Here is a 19,227-nt window from a genome sequence, read left to right as displayed (position 1 = left end):
TTCCTAAACTATATCCCAGGGAATTTTTTAAAGGTTTATTTATTTGTTTATGTATGTATGTATGTATGTATGTATGTATGTATGTATGTGTGTATGTACACAGTGTTCTGCCAGCATGTGTCCCTTTCAGGCCAGAAGAGGGCACCAGATCTCATTACAGATCTCATATGGTTGCTGGGAATTGAACTCAGGACCTCTAGAAGAGCAGTCAGTGCTCTTAACCCCTGAGCCATCTCTCCAGCCCTCTTTCTTTCCTTTTTTAATGCAGATGGGGAAATATGAGGTGGCCCACCTCCTTCAAGATTTGGGAAATTCTTCCTTCCTAACTCAACACAAACATGACTTCAGTTATCACAGATAGGTACAGATGGAGCAGTACCAGCCACAGCACTTTTAAAGGCTAGCCTTATAAACTGATAGCTCATAGCCTGTTTTTCAGCTACTGGGATGCCTGTCATTCATTGACATAGTTGGTGGTTCTTTTCTAAATTTAATTTTAAAAAGTATACAACCTGCTCATCAGAGGCTTAGAGTGAAAGCCAGTGAGCTCAACCACTGTTCTGTGAACCAAGTTCTGTCAGTCCCCATTATTAACCCCCTTTCCTTAGACCACCCCACTTGAACTGGGTTTTTGGAGAATGTGGCTGAATGACTTGGCCCAAGTGAAAACCACCTATTGTTGGCCGCTCTCCTTTGCTTTTGTAGGAAGCTAGCAACAGCCCCTTGGAAACCAGAGAGAGAATCTACTTGAAGAAATGTAATTGAACAAATGGGCAGAAAAAATTGTTCTTCAGCTTGCATTATATAGTTGTGTAGCATGAATCTTAAAGGGTCTTATTAATAAAATCAAACCCAGAGCCAGGTATTGGGCTAAAGCTGGAAGATCAAAGAAGCAGAACAAGCCACAGCTACCTCACCTCGCCAGTTCCTCAGCTGATCCTGTTTCCTCAGGCTGGAAGCCTCTGAGTCCTCATCCAAATGGATCTCAGCTGAACTGTGCTGCTCAAAAGCCTAAAAGCTTAACCAGCCTAGTTCCTGGTCCTCATGCCTTATATACCTTTCGGCTTTCTGCCCTCACTTCCTGGGATTAAAGGCGTGAGTCACCATGCCTGGCTGTTTCCAATGTGGCTTTAAACTCAGAGATCCATATGGATCTCTGCCTCCCAAGTGATAGGATTAAAGGGTGTGTGTGTCACCATTTTCTGGCCTCTATATCTAGTGGCTGTTCTGTTCTCTGACCCCAGATAAGTTTATTAGAGTGCACAATATTTTGAGGAACACAATGCCACCACATAGTTGCAATGGTTTCCTTTCAGAACTAAAATTCTCTGTGATTTGTGTTTCACCATATCCAAGGTCACAGTTTCCCCTCCTTGCTTATGTGATTGAATGGTGGTTTGTATTTCTTACTCTGGTGCTCTCTCAGTGGTAGGGGAGAGGAGAGGAAAGGAGCGGGCAGAGCAGAGAGTGGCTTGCCCAGGACAGGTTGCATCCATCTCCTATATCCACTCTCAGAGGGGGAGAGTGCAGTTACTGTCCGACTCTCCTCTTACAGGGATGCACATCAGGTGATGAGCCATAGCAAGGCCCTGCTGTTGCTCCTGAGAGCCTCTGGTTTGTGGGGGGAGAGTGGCCAGCTTGTGTTTCTGCTCAAGCTCTCAGGGAGAGTCAATTTCTAAACACTAGGGGGTCACCACACCTTAGCTGGCCTATATTTTCATTGTGGCAGCTTTACCTCTAAATAGGGTTTCCTTCCTTCCTCCCTCCCTCCCTCCCTCCCTCTCTCCCTCCCTCCCTCCCTCCCTCCCCCTCCCTTCCTTCCTTCCCCTGGAAACTCACTATGTAGTCCAGGCTAGCCTCAAACTCACAGAGCTTTTCCTCCCCTCCCAGGTGCTGGGGACTAAAGATCTGTGCCACCATGCCTGGTTCATTGGCATTCAATTTCTTACAGATATTTTTTTCTCTCCATATGGAGATGATATGCCAGGTCATCTTTAAAAAGAACCTTGGGGCTGGCAAGATGATTTTGCAACTAGCCAACACACTTGACTTTGTTGTTCTGGACCCACGTGGTAGAAAGCAAGAATGACTTCTACAAGTTGCCCTTCAACTTCCACGCATCTACCATGGCGCACATGCGTGTGTGCGTGCGTGCGTGCGTGCGTGCGTGCGTGCGTGCGTGCGTATGTGTGTGTGTAAAAGAATCCTTATGGACCAGCAAGATGATTCAGTAGCTGAAGACTCTTGCTGCAAAAGCCTGGTGACCCTAAATTCAATTCCCAATAAAGGTGGGAGAACTGATTTGCCAAAGTTCTCTCTCTCTCTCTCTCTCTCTCTCTCTCTCTCTCTCTCTCTCTCTCTCTCTTTCTCTCACTCACTCACTCACTCACTCACACACACACACACACACACACACACACACACACACACAGAGTGTTATATTAAAAAACCTTCTTGTGAACTGCCCCTGTGTGCCACAGCCCCCATGGTACTCCAGATGTGTTGAAGTGTTTACCTGTACTCATCTGTAGGTTCTGTTGACAGTGGCTTAATGAGTTGTTGGGTAATGCTTTGTTAACCTCCTAAATATTGTAAATTCTTAGTGTGAGATTTGTTATACCTTTAACATATTTTTCAAAAGATGCTAGCATCACATATATGTTACTGTTATTCATGATGCAGTAACTTATGAGAGTAAATCCCTTCAAAACAATTTTAACTGTTAATATAGCATATTTGTCCTGTAAATGGAGTCTACAGAATCCTGAGACATATAACAGAGTATGGGGACCTGGAGAGTTTTGTCAGGGAAGGGAACAGACAAGCATGTCAAGATGGGGATTCACGTGAAGATGAGCACTGGCGGTGCTTGTGTGGGGAATGGAGAGCCACAGGGATGTGCAGGTGTCTGGATGTTTTTGCTCGTTTGGACATCACAGGAAAGAGAGAAGGGAAAACATGGATTGATGAGGTCAGATGTATCCAGTGGATCAGGATCTGTCTTTGAGGAGAGACGGATGAATTAGTGTTTAAGGAAAGGGAAACTAAAGGCTTGGGGAAAATGAGGGAAAAGATGGGAAATCAGCATGTTAAAGTTTTAAGAAGAATGGCAAAGTCTTAGAAATAGGTGCTTTACAAAGTGACAGAGGGATTTCCCTAACAAAACAGTGAGATCGCCCAGCAGTGGTGGCCATAGCTTCATGGTGGTAGGTTTTGTCATACTGCCCTCCCCCCACATCCCCCCCCCCCCCCCCCCCCGCCAGCTCTCAGATTTTCTGCTCAAGTAAGGAAAAGGCGAGAGGTTTAGCTCAAAGCTTCTATTTTGGGAACCTTGAGGAGGTGACTGTCCCCTCCTAGTTGTGTTCCAGTAAAAATAAACACAGTTTCCACGTTGGAAGGTTGTGGCCAAATTTGCTGTGAGTCCACTCATTTCTATGACGTGCTTATAAAGTTGGATTGGCTAGTTCACTATAGGTCAGTTTTCCCATTCTACTGTTGAGTATTATTTGGTAGCTTAAAAAGTTAACCTGAAAATCCTTAAAAGTTTTATCTTTCAGTTCTTTGTGGAAAACTGAAACTTTTTTTTCTTAAAGTATATAGCTATCAGAGTAAGGAGCTGCATGCAGACTTTAGTAGAACAGAGTGGGCGTGGGTACTGTTTCCGGGGTCATGGTCGGACTCTGTCTAGAGACAGTAGCCTTCTGGCCTTGCATGTCTTACTAACGTGGCCTCTCCTCTTTCTTTTCTAGGAAATAGTCTAGTAAGTTTAACCTTTCATTTATTTAGTCTTCATGGATTGATTGAGTACTTCCATTTAGATATGGTGAAACTTCGTCGATTTTTAGGTAAGTGATTCTAACCCATTTAACAATAAGAGTGTACGAGAATCTGTGTGGTTCTCAGTCAGTCATAACAAACTGTTCAGGATCATACAAGCCTGTCGCTGCACTCCATATAGCAACATCTGGGTCAGTGACAGGCAGCATGTGTGACAGGCCATGGATCAGTTGGCCTTGCAGCCACATTCTTTTTTGATGCCCTCTGCTGTGACATGGTATTGAAATGCCTGGTGACTGACTGAATTAAGATGACTCTCTTAGAATGTGGACATCTGAGTTGATAGCCACATGGAAAATGTATATGGGTCACTCATAATTACCACTTTCAGTACTTGGATGTCCCTCTTATACAGTAAAAATTTAGTCTTTTTTTTTTTAATTCAGTTATGATTCAAGAAGATTACCACAGTCAAAATCCTTACCACAATGCGGTCCATGCTGCAGACGTTACTCAGGCCATGCACTGTTACCTAAAGGAACCTAAGGTAAGCGGTGGGAACCAACTTCAGGTGACAGTCACAAGACAATTTCTTTGGACATATGTTTCCATAAGTTAGTGTGGTTCAGCGCAAGTTCAGAAGCTACTTCTGTAAGAGTGAGATCAAACTTGACTGACTTTCCAGATGTGGCTGTAAGTGGAAGAACTAGAGAACTGTGCCCAGACATCTGAGAACCCTGGGCTCTGTGAGAGCGTTTGGCATGTGATTGAGTTCCCATGGGCTCCGTTCAGTAGAGATGGAGTTTTGTTTTCAGGTGTCCCCATGTGAGACTGTTGGGCGTGCTGACGCAGAGCCTGGGGCCGTGGGGCGTAGGCCTGAAAAAGCATTCTTCCACCTGTTCTGGAGATGCTCAGGCCCACTTGATAACAGTGCTTAAGTACTGTTCTTCTGGTCCCTGGCAGTTCATATAAGAGCCTGACTGTAAGGCAGGAGTGGTGGCTAACACCTGTAAATCCCAGCTCTGGAAAAGCCCAGATAGCAGGATTGCCAGGAGTTTTAAGGCAGACTGAACTTTGTGGCAGCTTCCTCTCACCATAGCCTGTCAGGAGCTGGTGACTGCTGAGCAGCTTTCCTTAGCAGTGGACATTTAGTGATGTCCTAAGTAATGTGCTGGCTGCTTATGACAGACATGTCAGCGACATAGAAATCTTGACCCGAAAAGAAAAAAGAAAGAAAGAAGGAGTTTTGGCCTGCAGTATCAGTTGTGGGTCATGTTATTACCTAACGTAGAAAATGTCAGCCTACTGGGGCAGGATACTGACATCTTACATAAAAATGATGATGAACCTTGTAGTGGCCATTACAGAGGAAAATACACATACTGCCAGCAAACAGCCAAACACAGAATTTCACTGAGGAGTGTCACCTCTTAGTAGTTCTCTGTTTTATTGAAAAGGGCCCTGAAGATAGTTTTATAGATAGATATAGTGAATCTGACTTTCAGATACTTTAAAAGAGTTGTAGTTTCTTATTCACAAAACTCAGATATTACTAGAATCCATAGCCATTTAGTAACAACATTTGTCTTCATAAAAATCCCTTCTAGACAGGTGGGGTGGTTCATGCTTGTAAGTACTTGGGAGGCTGAATCCAAAGGATGGAAGGTTCAAGGGTTGCATATGTACACTCTAAATATGTGATAAGGGCTGGAGTCATAGTGAGCCTCTGCTGTTAACTTGACACATACCTAGAATCACCTGGGATGAGGGAACCTCAACTGAAGATTGTCCAACTCAGACTGGCCTGTGGCCATGTCTGTGAAGTATTTTCCTAATTGTTAATTGGTATAAGAAGATCCAGCCCAATGATAGGTGGTGCCATCCCTAGGCAAGTGGGCCTGGGCTGTATGAGAAGTGTACCTGAGCAGAGCAGTAAGCAGCATCCCTCCGTGGTTTCTGCTTCAAGCTCCCACCCTGAGTTCCTGCTTCGGCTTCCACTGATGGTGAATGTAGCCTGGAGAGTAAGAAGAAATGAACTTTCCTCTGCACACTGCATGGGTTAGTGTTTTAGCACAGTAATGGAGATGACGACTAGGGCAGCTGGGGGGATAGTTCACTGGGTTAAAGAGCTTGCCACACAAACCCAAGGACCTGGGTTTGCACCCCTAGAACCTATGTAGGAGTTGGATATGCAGCGTCTGTGCCCTAGAGTGTCCGTAACCCCAGCACTCCGACAGAGGTGGGAGGCAGGAAAGCCCTGGAGCTTGGCAGGACAGCTGTCCTGGCGTGTGCTGTGGGAAGAACAGAGACCCATGTCTCAGATGAAGATGGGTGAGTGAGATCCAACACTTGAGCTTGTCCTCAGACTTCCATAGCATGCGCATTGTAGCAAGTACACACACATATTCACACATGTGAATGTGCACATGCATTTACACACATATACACACACCATTGAATTACTTATATTTGTTATAAAGTTCTCTTTCTAGTAAAAGTTTTAAACAGAAACATTATATTTTTAATCATTTTTCTGCTTTAAATATGTGATTTGCTTTTGTATTTTCCCCACAGACTTCATTATTATTACTGTGTATTTGGGGGGAGGGGCATGAACATGCCCCAGTTGGAGTGGAGAAGGGAAGCCTGACTTTTAGGTTCTTTCCTTCCCAGGATTTCTGGGGATTGAACAAAGGTTCTCAGGCCTAGGGCAAGTGCTCTTACCCACTAGGCTGTCTTCAACCCTCCCACGGAATTTTTAAAAAATTCTTTTTGTGTGTCATTTTTTTACCTGAGATTGTAAAATTATGTGTGGTCATGTAGTAATTTTGCAGTAAATCTAAGATACCATTTTCTTCCAGGAAGGTACTTCAATGTTATTTTACCACCTCCTCTTATCATAAGAATATAATACTTTACCATGTTGCTTAATGAAAGACATGGCATTCCATTTATAACTCCATGCCCATTCATAAATTAGGTGTTCATTAGGTATATACTCCCATGCTCATTCATTTGAGTCACGGAAGAGATGGCTTGATTTACAGTCCACCTTCTGTTCATCTTTATTAGTGCTTTCAGAAGTTTGCTTTTAGGGCTGGGGGTCTAGATCATTTGGTAGAATGCTTGCTTAGCTTGCCAGAAAGGCATAGGTTCAGTCCTAAACACCTTATAAAACTGGGCGTGATGGTACACATGTGTAATCCCAGCATTCTGAAGAGGGGGGCAGGAGGATCCGAATCTGTTCAGGGTCACCCTTAGTTACATAGTGAGTTCAAGGCCAGCCTGGGCTATGTGAGACTTCTGTCTCAAAAAACATTTGGTTGACTACTAGTCAGAGAGCAGAGAAGTACTATGGACTGACTATTCAACCATAAATAGGACATTTATATCAGATCATATTCCTTCTGTGCAAGACTCAGGAACCATGGAGAAAGAGGGAACAGATAGACTGTAAGAGCCAGAGGTCAGAAAGGGCCTGGGCAAAAGTCTTCTGGATACAGCAGGATGAGTCATGAACTCACAGCAGCCATGTTTGCCTCCACAGGACCTCCACAAGATCAAGTCAGCATTCTAGATGGAATCAGGAGAGACAGCTTTCCCTAGCAGAAGAGCTGTTGACAGGGTGGTTCTTGGGGCAGGGACAGTTTCCTCTGAGGGTTGAACACTGCAGAGGACGGCCCCACCCGTGAGTTCTGAGCAGCACAGATTAGACTGGGGTGGATTACTTCTTTAAAAAGAGAACACGGAATTTGTAGGGGAGTGAGAGGTGGATCTGGGAGGAGGTAAGGGCAAGAGTTGGGCAAGTATGATCAACTCACATTACATACAGGTATGAAATTCTCAAAGAATTAATAAAAATATGCTTTTTAAGTTTGGTTTTTAAACCCTTTGTATATTCTGAAGAAGAAGTCATGTTGTTTACTAACTTTGCCATATTTATTGAGGTCGAGCATGTACTAACTTGTATGATACAAAGAGAAATCATGTATGTTCTCTACCTTAAGATACCTCACAGGGCTGGGGCGGTGATCACTGTCTCACAAACCAATCCCTGGACAGCAGAATTAAAACACCAGTTCCTGAAGGCTTTTCTCTGACCTTCCTACACATATCATGGCATGTGTCTCCCCACCCCACCTCAATAATAAATCACAAATTTAAAGGTACTTTGTAGCTTCCTAGATGCAAGCACTCAGTGACATGTGACTGAGATAAACCTCAGCACATAGGCAGAAAAAGGTCTCTTCTGGCCTGGGAAGGAAATGCCCAGATTTGAATGTTTGAAGTTTTGTAACACCCTCGTCTCTCTCATATGTTAGCATTATCAGCGATTTATGCTCAGAGAGTTTCGCTGTTGGATTACAAGGTTCTACAAGCTCAAACTATCTTAAAGTAAACCTAAATAAAAATCGGATCAAACGAGTGCCGTTATGGCCGGACTTGTGAAGAAAGGGCTGTGGACACAGATGTGTCCTTTGCCAGGGCTAGGGCTGAAGGGGAGAGCAGGGTACAGTGTGGGTCCCTGGAGATGGGCCTTACAGGATGAGAACAGGTGTTCCTGAAAGGGCTGCTTCATGAGAGATGCTGGTGATAGACTCAAGGTTTTTATTGCTAAAATTTTTCATCAGCTAATAATAGACTTTTAGCTATGGTTATTTTGTTGGTTAAGTATGGTGATAATTACTACGACTGAAGTTACATTGCAATCAATGAAATTCCTTTTCTGGCGTGACTTCACTGTCCTGCATGTGGCCATCCATTGGTAGAATGAAAATACACAACCCTGTTTGTCAGTTGAGAGTCAGTTGCTTCTGAGGAGGAGTAGTTCCTGTCTTAGCTGTTTTTAGCTGTGTGGTGAAAGTGAGGCAGAGTCAGGATAAGCTCTGTCCGTCAGGCAGTAGCACCGTGCATCACAGTTCAGACTGCACTGTCCCCTAAGTCACTGCCTGGCAGGCTCTTGATGGCACTAAGGGACACCTAAAAAATTACCAGGCAGAGGAGGAGACCCATCACCCCCACTGGCTCCTAGTGGTAGAGAGTGTATTTCAGGTGTGTTTGTGATTAATTACTATTATTATTATAGTTATTATTAATTCTTTGTATTAATTAATTATTCTTTTGTTACACTGTAGCTTGCCAATTCTGTAACTCCTTGGGATGTCTTGCTGAGCTTAATTGCAGCTGCTACTCATGATCTGGATCACCCAGGTGTTAATCAGCCTTTCCTTATCAAAACCAACCATTATTTGGCAACTTTATACAAGGTTAGTACAGTTCCATTGAGAATTAATTTGTTTTGTTTTGTTTTTTTTAGTATGTGCTTAAAATCCAGCACTGAGGAGAAAGAGACAAGAGGATCCCTTGAGCTTACTAGCTGAACAGCCTCACTTAATCCATGAGGCCCAGGCCAGTGAGAGACCCTCTCAGAAAACAGTGTGGATGACTCTTGAGGAACGTCATCCAAGGTTGATCACTGGCCTCTACATACGTGCTCATGTGCATGCTGCTCACACCACAAATGCACTCACCCACCCACAAATAAACACACACACACACACACACACACACACACACACACACACGAATAAATTAACAATATTTTAATACTTTGCATTCCATGCTGTTCAGTGTTTTAAGGAAATAAAAGTAGTGGAAGCAAATTTCCAATGAGTGTTAAAGCTTTAACCAAGTTGATGTTGCTGACAAGTGGTTTTTTATGTTCAGAAATGACTGTCAGGTAACCGAGAAACCCTTTTTATAGAATACCTCAGTCCTGGAAAATCACCACTGGAGATCAGCAGTGGGCTTGTTGAGAGAATCTGGTTTGTTCTCACATTTGCCACTGGAGAGCAGGTAAGTTGGATTAAGACAAATATATTGCCTATGGAAATAAAGTTAGTAATTAAACTAGTTTATAAAGGTTTGAAAAATATGTTATTAGTCAGGTGTTCCATAGTTTTCAGTTTTTGTTAAACTGGATGTATCTTTTTAAAAATTATCAAAATTGTGGAGCTGGAGAAAGGGCTCAGAAGTTAAGAGCACCTGCTGTTCTTGGAGAGGACCTGGGTTCAGTTCCCAGCAACTCATGCTGGCTCACAGACATCTACTCCCGGCACATACACATAAATGTGGGATGAATACTCATACCCTTAAAATCCAAAGAGTTCTATCAACATTCTGTTGGGTAGGTGCCCCTGGTGTTTCATTGGCTGTTTACCTTATGAAAGATATTGCATCTTTTTGAATACTGTCAACCTCCGCATACAGTGGTTTGGTGGCTTTACTTAACTTTTCATACTTTGTTGACAAAGGCTTCAGATCTGGGCTGAAAGCTCACACCGAAAGTGGACACTGCATAGCCAGACTCCTTCCAGCCTCAGGACACCTTCAAAGCCAACACAGCACTCCGTATCAGGAGGCCCTGGGCCTGCAGATGTGCAGTCTTAGACACCTGTGGTGCTGTCAGACAAAAGAGTGAATGAGAAGAACAATGGAAAATAGCTTAGAAAAAGTAGTGTGACACTAAACAGGCCGTTCTGGTGGCCTAATAAAAACACTAATGTAAGTTAGTCCAGTGTGATAGTGGTGGCAGAAACATCTCCTGCCCTGCCAGGGTGGCCTTTTGTCACTTCATTTTAAATATTCAGTATTGTGTTTGTCTTAACCTCCTTAACTGTTTTCTTTTATTATTATTATTATTATTATTATTTAATTTATTTTATAATTTAATTTTACATATCAGCCATGGACTCCCCTGTCCTCCCTCCTCCAGCCCCCTAGTCAACCCCCCATTCCCATCTCCTCCAGGACAAGGACTCCCCTGGGGATTCAGCTCAGCCTGGTAGATTCAGTTCAGGCAGGTCCAGTCCCCTCCTCACAGGCTGAGCAAAGTGTCCCTGCATAGGCCCCAGGTTCCAAACAGCCAGCTTTAACTGTTTTCTAAATTGTAAAACTGTGTTGTATGCATTCAGCACAGATGTGCTGTGGTTCACACACATGCAGAGGTCTGAGGACTGCTTACGGCAGTCTCCTTCCTCTGGGGTCCTCAGGATAAACTCAGGTCATCAAGCTTGGGAGGCAAGTGCTGTTCCCACTGAGCCATCTCACTGGCCTTGGTGACAGCTCTTTATTGTTGAAAACACAAAGATAAGCTTACTGTAACCTTGTTAAGGACAGATTTTTTTTTTTAAGTGTCTTTCTCTTGTTATCTCACATGAGGCAGTTTTTAAAATGATTCAGTGTATCTGCTACCTGTATTAACATATTACATTTTCCCTCCAGAAAATTCAAATATACTTATATAGATAATTGACTTTTCATTTTTTTTTTTATGTGCATGGGTGTTTTGCCTACATGTGTATCCATTCACCACATGTGTGCCTGGTGCCCCAGAACCAGGAGAGAGTGAGGGACTCCCTGAAACTGGAGTTACTGTGTGGGTAGTATATGTGGGAGTTGGGAATCAACCCAAGTCCTCTGGAAGAAGAGTCTATGCCCTTGACCACTACACCGTCTCTCTGGCCACTTGATTCAACTGCTGAGTAGACTTTTATTAGGATTTCATGAAGCATCTTTCTCAAGTATCTCAGTGGACAGTTGAATGGGCTAGCGTTCTCTCTCTCTGAATGTTCTGACTTTTAAGTCATTTGCTGTACGCATGGATTTCTAAGAAAATAAGAAAATTCTTAAGAATTTCTCAAGTGGCACTCCAGTGTTACACTGACTCTTCCCCTTTTAAGTGAATAATTACACTTTGGATGACAGAAAAAGATACTCCTTTGGAATATTTGCATAGTGATATTTCCCTGTAAACTTAGTTTGACTTTTGATTATTTTAATAGTTTTTTTAAATGCATTCTTCCCAATACTTTTTTATATATTACGTTTAAAGCAACTGACGGGGTATCTTAGGGTTTTGTAAAACTTTCTGAATATTTAAGTTTAAGGGAGAAAATGAACTGAAAGTACTCAGTGTCTTTTTCTTATGTCTCCAATTCCAGGCAGCAGATGGAGACTCAGATAGGTGCTCTGATCCTAGCCACAGACATCAGTCGCCAGAACGAGTACCTGTCATTGTTCAGATCGCACCTGGACAGAGGTGACTTACACCTTGACGATGGCAGACATAGGCATTTGGTTCTACAGGTAAGGTCCACACTGCAAAGATTCTGTTTGCAGGGTAACTCATGTGACGGGCAGAGCAAAAAGGAAACCCTGTAGCAGCATATTTTTTCAGGGTAAGTTGGAAGGAAAGAGAAGTTCCCCAGTTAGCACACTCCCTTCCAGAGGGACATGCTGGAGAAGCGTCTGGCTTTGGTACTTTCATCCCCGAGTTTCCGATGAAGAGTGAAGGGCACCCAGTCATCAGCGGCTTTCTGTTCTGATGAAGTCTCACATTAAGGGGGGGCAAGGAGTAGATGGTTTCTCTGGTTTGTTGGTACTTGATGACTGACCCAGTCGCTGCCTCCTTGGGATTGTCGAGGGTAGTTCCAGTTTAACAGGCTCGGCACCCTTATCAGCATTTCTGCACGAAAAATTGGTAGATCGGTGGCAGCATCAAGTTAATGTAACCGAGAGTTTTCTTTCACGGTAGTTTCCTCTTGGCTGGCTTCCACTTTATTTGGTTCTGGATCCCAGGCACACTAAACACGTGCCCTACACCTGAGCTACCAGCCCAGGTGCTCCTTTCTCTTTTCGGTGTTTTTCCCATTGTTGGAGTTTATTGAAACTTGGTACAACTAAGAGCTTTCCTTCCTTAACACAGTTTTAATATTTTGTTTGCTAGATGGCCTTGAAATGTGCTGACATTTGTAACCCATGTCGGAACTGGGAATTAAGCAAGCAGTGGAGTGAAAAAGTAACGGAGGAATTCTTCCACCAAGGCAGGTTATAGTACCGTGTGAATAACTTCAGAACCCAGCCATTTAGAAGAGCCTCACCGTAGCTGCATCATGTTTTTAACAACTGTTCGTAGTTCATGTGTAGCTATGAACCAGTATGACCAGTAACACACGGAGCATACTTTGAGACTGAGTGACTCTGTGTATTCATGACTATACAGAAAGCAGGTTGCAGGCTTGGCTGTGCAGAAAGATTGCTCTGGTCACTCCATCCCTTTGCCTGTGTAGAACGCAGGACCATGTGAGCATGTGGGGCATGCTTGAAAATAGTGACAGAATTAGTCTTGGGAGGAACACCTAGTAAAAAACCCTCTATGTGGTCCATTTAGTGATACCAGTTGGGCAAGCTTTCTGTGTGTTGCTAACTTCCCGTTTAATCCTCTCATGAGGATGGTGTAATGTTCTTCCAGTAAATTTACAGATACAATGAAGGTATTTGTTACAGATTTAGATAGCAGATCTGTTCCATCTTAACATTTCCCTTTTTTTTTTTTAATTTATAGGAGATATAGAAAAAAAGTACCATTTGGGTGTGAGTCCACTTTGTGACCGTCAGACTGAGTCGATTGCCAACATCCAGATTGGTAACTATGCACATTTAGTTGGAGCTTGTTAAAAAAATTACATTCATTTTGATTTTGTTAAGACTAGACTAGAAAATCATTCAAAACAGAGTATTCAGCTTATGCTCATTCTAGTTTGTAGGAGAGTTGAGGAACTCTTAACCACTGTTACCTGTTCCCTCTCTCTGCCAGCCCCTCCTGTCTGCCTCCTAGACTCGTTTCTTGAAGGTTCAAATGTCACTTCCTCCAGAAGCCACCTTCCTGTCCCCAGGCAGTCAGTCCCTCTGTCGGGCTCCCAAAGTGTACACACGTAATGCATTCTTTGCTTTTGACTTTGTCGTCCCACTGCCTGTCGCCACTGTACCAAGAGGTGGGAAGCACTCTAGAAGTGAGGGAACTAAGCGTGTACTGGGACACGCATAGACTGTGCTGTGATCGCCACTGAAAGTGGAGGAAGATGGCTGGATGACACTCCAGAGTTACAGTAGAGTGTATGTTAAGCAGCTGGGGTTGGGAGGGCCTTAGAGTTCAGAGTGAACATGGTGAAATGGGTTGATAAACATCAGGAAGGTGAAGTTGCTAGAGATTCGGGGCTAGCACAGGCATAATGCGGCGGGAGAATGCAGCAGCAGCAGCAGCAGCAGCAGCAGCAGCCCCTTCACGCCCCTGATCACAAAGCATCTTCCTGTAGGGCAGAGGGGCTGACTTGACTACAGTCAGAGATGCGGACAACAGGCACAGCCTGCGGAGGGCCCTGGTGCTGATCCTGTAGGAGTCGCCCTTGGCTCCTGTGGCTGAGGCTCTACACTGTGGTTTTTCTCTTGGTGGAGCTAACGAGACAGTGAACAGATCTGCTGTCTCATTTTCAGGATTCCCAAGTCCAAAGAATAGGTGAAATATGCAAGCTAGGTGAATGAGTAGTCCCTTTTATGTCTTTTTGCCTGAGGAAATTACTCTCTAGTCTAAAGAGGACTTCCATGGCTCAGCTGCTCCAGAGCTGTATTGGAAGCACCCACATCAGGTGGCTCACCCGTAACTCCAGCTCTAGGGGCCTCTGCCTCTGAGGACACTCAGACACATATGGAAGGCACTCAGCACACACATGAATAAAAATGTGTTTTAAATCGTGATTTTAGCTGGGCATGACTATACATGGCTATAATCTCACCATTTTCGGAGTGGAGGAGGAAGGGTCAGAAGTTCAAGGTCATCCTTAGCTATATAGTAGGGTATGTCATACTCAAAGAACAAAGCAAGGACTGGCAAGATGGCTCAGTGGGTAAATGTAGCTGCCATCAAGCCTGACAGTCCGAGTCTGATCCCTGGGGCCCACATGGCTTAGGACAGAACCATCTCCCGCAGGCTGGCCTCTGACCTCCCTGTGTGCACTGGCTGGTCTCACTTTAGTCATTTTTTTAAAAAACTAGTCTCATGATTCTTAGACCATTTCTACTCAGGAGTTTTGACATTTGTATAAATACTAAGGCGCGCCAGGTGTAATATTCCACCCCTGAGGAAGTGAAGCAGTCACCAGTGGGCCCCTCTCGGCCTGCAGTGGTCTGAGAATGTCCCTTGAGCTGTGTTCAGTCCTAGTGCCCTTAGAGTTGGTGTGGTCACCATCCATTAGCTTAAGTAGGATCTGGTTGTTCAGCTGAGAGAGAGTCAGGAAAGGCGGGATAATGTTGGCCAGCTCACTCTGGTTAGAGTACCACCGAGTTATCCAAGAGATCCGGATTTGTAAATGACATGTGCACACACAACCAGACCTTTTGAAAAATAATATTCTGGTAATACTTGCGTGGAACTCAAGAACATTAAAACTCTAGATGTTTTAAAGATCAATTTAAGATATGTATACTAATGATTTTTCCCCCGTTTCTCAAGGTTTCATGACTTACCTAGTGGAGCCTTTATTTACGGAGTGGGCCAGGTTTTCAGACACGAGGCTGTCACAGACAATGCTCGGACATGTGGGGCTGAATAAAGCCAGCTGGAAGGGACTGCAAAGACAGCAGCCCAGCAGCGAGGACGCCAATGCTGCATTTGAGTTGAACTCACAGTCACTAACTCAGGAAAATCGATTATCATAACCCTGAACCAGTGGGGAAAACTCCCTCCTGCAAGATTGGAACTGTGAAATGGGTCTCTCTCGAGGTGAAGAACTGGTTCTGTCCAGGGAACTGATGCCAGCATTATTTATTATTGAGTTTGTCTCTGTTGGATCGTTTGAGCCCACTTTTTAATGATAAGCCTGAATATACAGCAATATGCATCTGGCTTTTGTGTGAGACCCTGAATATACAAAGCTCAGCAGGAGAACCAGAAAGGATTAACAGAGGAAGACTTGCTGCAGATTTCACAGCATGTGTCCTCCAAGCCCTGAAACTTGAACCGAATCTCAGCAGCAATCTTGGTCTACCTGTCTGATACAGCAGCGCATCCGTCCCTTCCACTATTTTCTCTCTGAGAAAACAGAAATGTGAAGTGCCCAGCCTCTGCTGCCTCTGGCAAGACTCAAATGTTTACAAATCAACTCTGAAATACTGGTTCTAAATTGCCTTGGAGCATGATTGTGAAGGAACCACTGAGACATTCACTGCTCGAACTGGAGCCTGCAGCTCTCCTGTGGTTTGCCTTTTTTCTTCTTTGGATGCCCTCAGAGCCTCTCGTTCGCCGTTTTGTCTTGTGCACTGGAGAGTGAGTGGTTATCACGGAGCACCGAGTGTTTCACTCCAGTGCTGCTTGGCAATGCAGATTTTGAACTCTCCGTTTTTAATTGGGGGGAGGGAAGGAACACCAGTGTCCCGGCTGTGTCCAGACTGCAGTGAAGACACTGCATGTTGTTTTCACTGCTGCACACTTGACCTGCACATGCAAGGGAAAGGTGGACTGTTGAACACACCATCTCAGCTCAGGGTATTTGCCAATCCGAAATAAAGTGGGGTAGGGAAGTGTGTCCTTCAGATCAAGGGAACTAAAGTCCCTTTCGCTGCAGTGCGTGAGAGGTATGTTGTGTGACTGTATGTGTGTGTTTGCGTGCATGTTTGTGCATGTATGGCTGTGCATGTTCTGTCCATCCATGTGGGAAGGGATTGGAAATGTCAGCTTTTATTTATTGTTTTAGAATGTGACATAGTGAGCAGCCACACGTGGGGGAGGGGAAGGTGGGTCAAGCTGAAAGATGCTCCAGTTGCCTTAAACTCTGCACAAAGCTAAGTGACCAAACTTCTCGTTTTGATTGGAAAAGTGCATTGTTTTCTTGTCCCTCCCTTTGATGAAACGTTACGCTTTGGTGGGCTTTTTGATGTGAATATACGTTTTCTAGGATAAAATTTAAGGACTAATTTTAGACAAAACATTCCACTTTTGTAATTTGTTTTCAATGGTTTTATGTAGAGCAAGCACAACTGTAATCTAGTTTGAGAAACGGTGCTTTCTTTTAGTTCATTTGTATTTCCCTCGTTACTGTAAAAGACTGTTTATTAATTATGTTTACAGTTTGTTGCAACAGCCATCTTGGGAGAAAGCTTGAGTGTAAAGCCATTTGTCAAAGGCTTTGCCATACTCATTCAAACATGTGCCTGTTGCTGTTAACTTTTGATGAATAAAAACCGGTCTTTTCTCATTTTTATCTTTGCATTTTACCTTCCCACTCGATCCTTTGGAAATCATGTGCTGAATTCCTAGGTGGTCAGTCAGCCGTTTTTCCACTCACTCCTGGGTATTCTGCAGTCTAAGCTGTGTGCAGACACCTCCTCTGGCTCATGTGGCCTTACTCTCTGCACCCCACAAGTGTGCAAGGCCTGCTTCAGTTTGATCAGGCTTGCCTAGTATGGATGGTACTTGACTTCAAAGCATTTTGTTCCCGCAATTGGGAAACGCAATGCCTAGGAAATCACACCTTGGAAAGGGCTGAAAGTACCAGCTGTGTTTATGTTGACCTTCTTAAAGCAACATAACCAACAGCCACTCACTTTTTTTGAGACAGGGTCTCCCCAGTCTCAGGTGGCCTCAAACTTACCAGATCTCCCTGCTTCTGTATCCTGGGATTAAAGGTGTGCACCTTTAACTTTCCATGTCAGTTAAGAGTGGCCTTTCTGCCTTCCCAGGCCTAATTCACTAAAAGGAATATGGTGCAAACTTTAAAGTCAAACATCTGTGTTCTTAATTTCTAGAAGAAAGTAGAAGTTTACAGAACCCACTTGAGTGGTACCTGTTTCCTACATAAAGATGCAACTTCAATAATCTTATTCTAATATATCCAAAATATTTTATTTAGGCATATGATAATGTTTAAAGATACTTTACCTTTTTTTTTTTTAAAGTGGGGTGTTGTCTTTGAAATTTAAATTTTGTATTTTAAACTTATACCACATCTCAACTCAGACTAGTCTCATTTCAAGTGGTCCATGCTCACATTTGGCTCTCTTATTAGACAGCATAGGTACAGGATAGCAGCCAATCGGTCCCTCCTAAAGTGGCAGCATATTTGATTTGTCCAAAGGTCTGACAAAAACTCCTGTAAACTCATAGGCTGTTTCCCAGCTCATGAGAAACTCACCTTATACAAGTTCACAGTAACTGACATTGTAAAGAACAGTCTTGGCATTTTAATTTGCAATGAGAAATGTAACTACCAATCATTCTCTCCCTTTAGGCAAATCTCCTTGAGAAGCCAAATTAGGAGCAGCTGGTTTACTCAGTGAGCAAGGATTCTGAGCAAGGGACGCGTTTCCTCATGCAGCCATCTCCCTGTGGGGACACCTGCTGATATCCATAGCTGGGGACTGGGTACCCACTTTCCCTCTGCCACTGGTTGCTTCTCCACATGAGCCTGATTGGGAATCCCACTGTGTCTGTCACGTCCTTCAGCCCTTTCTGTTGAGCTGGCCTAGGCGGTTCACTGCCTGGGGTACCTGTTTACTTCTGCCCCGATTGTGCTGGTCTTGAGTTTACTAACGCCAAGGTGTCGCTAGCTGATGCTCCCAAACCCAGCAGAGTTGGTTTGCTTACAGTGTGTGGGAATTACCGGTCACCCTCCTGCTGCTTTGACTTATATTCCTGAACAATTGGTTCTTCTAGAAGAATTTGAGGAAACATTTAGATCACATTTTTTTTTAAAGTAAGCAAATACATAGTGCAAAATTCATGGCATTTCAAGATAAATTGGACATGTCAAAGAATTTTTGAGGATGTAGCAGCCATTTGGGAGTCTGGGCCCAGTACTGAAGAGGGGGTGGGTGAGGAAGTCTGCTTTAGGGGTGAGAAAAAAATTTTTGACAAGTCCTACCTTAACTACAAATCTGGTTCCTCATTAATATTTGTACCTTAAACATAATGGTTTGTAACAAGCCTCTTTGTATTTTTTTTTTTTAAAGCAAAAATTACATTTTTTGTCCTTTGCAAACCTGGAAAAAATACCCTGTACCTGAGGTATAGGTTAGAGGTGCTAGTGATCCCTTCGAGGTTCTGCAGTGGTCTTTCCCACAATGCTTTTTTGATGTTTATGTTTCCGATTTAAGACTTAAAAACTGTCACAAGCTTGTCATGTCTTGAGACCAGTAACTAATGTAATTCATACTGCTTTTAAAGAAATGTTCAAACTAGTTAGCATATCTTCAATGTGTATTTGAAACATAACTTACATTGGAGATTTGGTCTGCAGCCATTCCCTAAGAACCTGCATGGCATTGGGAGGACCCCCAAGGGGACATGGTCTTCAGGAGGGATCACCACCACTGCAGAGCAACATGGGGATGAGCTGACAGAAATATAAAGGTCTCATGTTCTTCAGTGTGCATGGCATAGGCCGGTGTAAATTGGGCCATCAGCAAACCAATTACTGTGGAATGTACCCTTTGGCTATCAGATTATGGATAAGAAATTTACTAGAAGTGGTTTGGTAGTGCTGAAGTTGTATCGTAAACGAGGTCTGGGTTCCCGTTGTACACAGAACGTGACAATGGGTGTTAGAATTTTAAAGA

General features: G+C 43.7%; 1 protein-coding gene across 1 annotated transcript in view; it reads left to right on the top strand.

Moving 5' to 3' along the window:
• The window catches only part of Pde7a (phosphodiesterase 7A), a 116,394-nt gene extending 99,522 nt beyond the window's left edge, over positions 1-16,872 (top strand). The window contains exons 6-13 of the mRNA XM_052718751.1: positions 3,750-3,845; positions 4,224-4,324; positions 8,913-9,044; positions 9,542-9,633; positions 11,781-11,925; positions 12,566-12,662; positions 13,184-13,264; positions 15,128-16,872. Coding sequence (XP_052574711.1) covers positions 3,750-3,845; positions 4,224-4,324; positions 8,913-9,044; positions 9,542-9,633; positions 11,781-11,925; positions 12,566-12,662; positions 13,184-13,264; positions 15,128-15,333 — 950 coding nt within the window. The 3' untranslated portion in view covers positions 15,334-16,872. The remainder of the gene's footprint in view (positions 1-3,749; positions 3,846-4,223; positions 4,325-8,912; positions 9,045-9,541; positions 9,634-11,780; positions 11,926-12,565; positions 12,663-13,183; positions 13,265-15,127) is intronic.
• Positions 16,873-19,227: the final 2,355 nt, after the last annotated feature.

This window comes from Peromyscus californicus, unplaced genomic scaffold, assembly GCF_007827085.1.
Source record: "Peromyscus californicus insignis strain IS unplaced genomic scaffold, ASM782708v3 Scaffold_5__1_contigs__length_169319896, whole genome shotgun sequence".
NCBI classification, from domain to species: Eukaryota; Metazoa; Chordata; class Mammalia; order Rodentia; family Cricetidae; genus Peromyscus; species Peromyscus californicus.
This window is presented reverse-complemented; position numbering and strand designations above follow the sequence as displayed.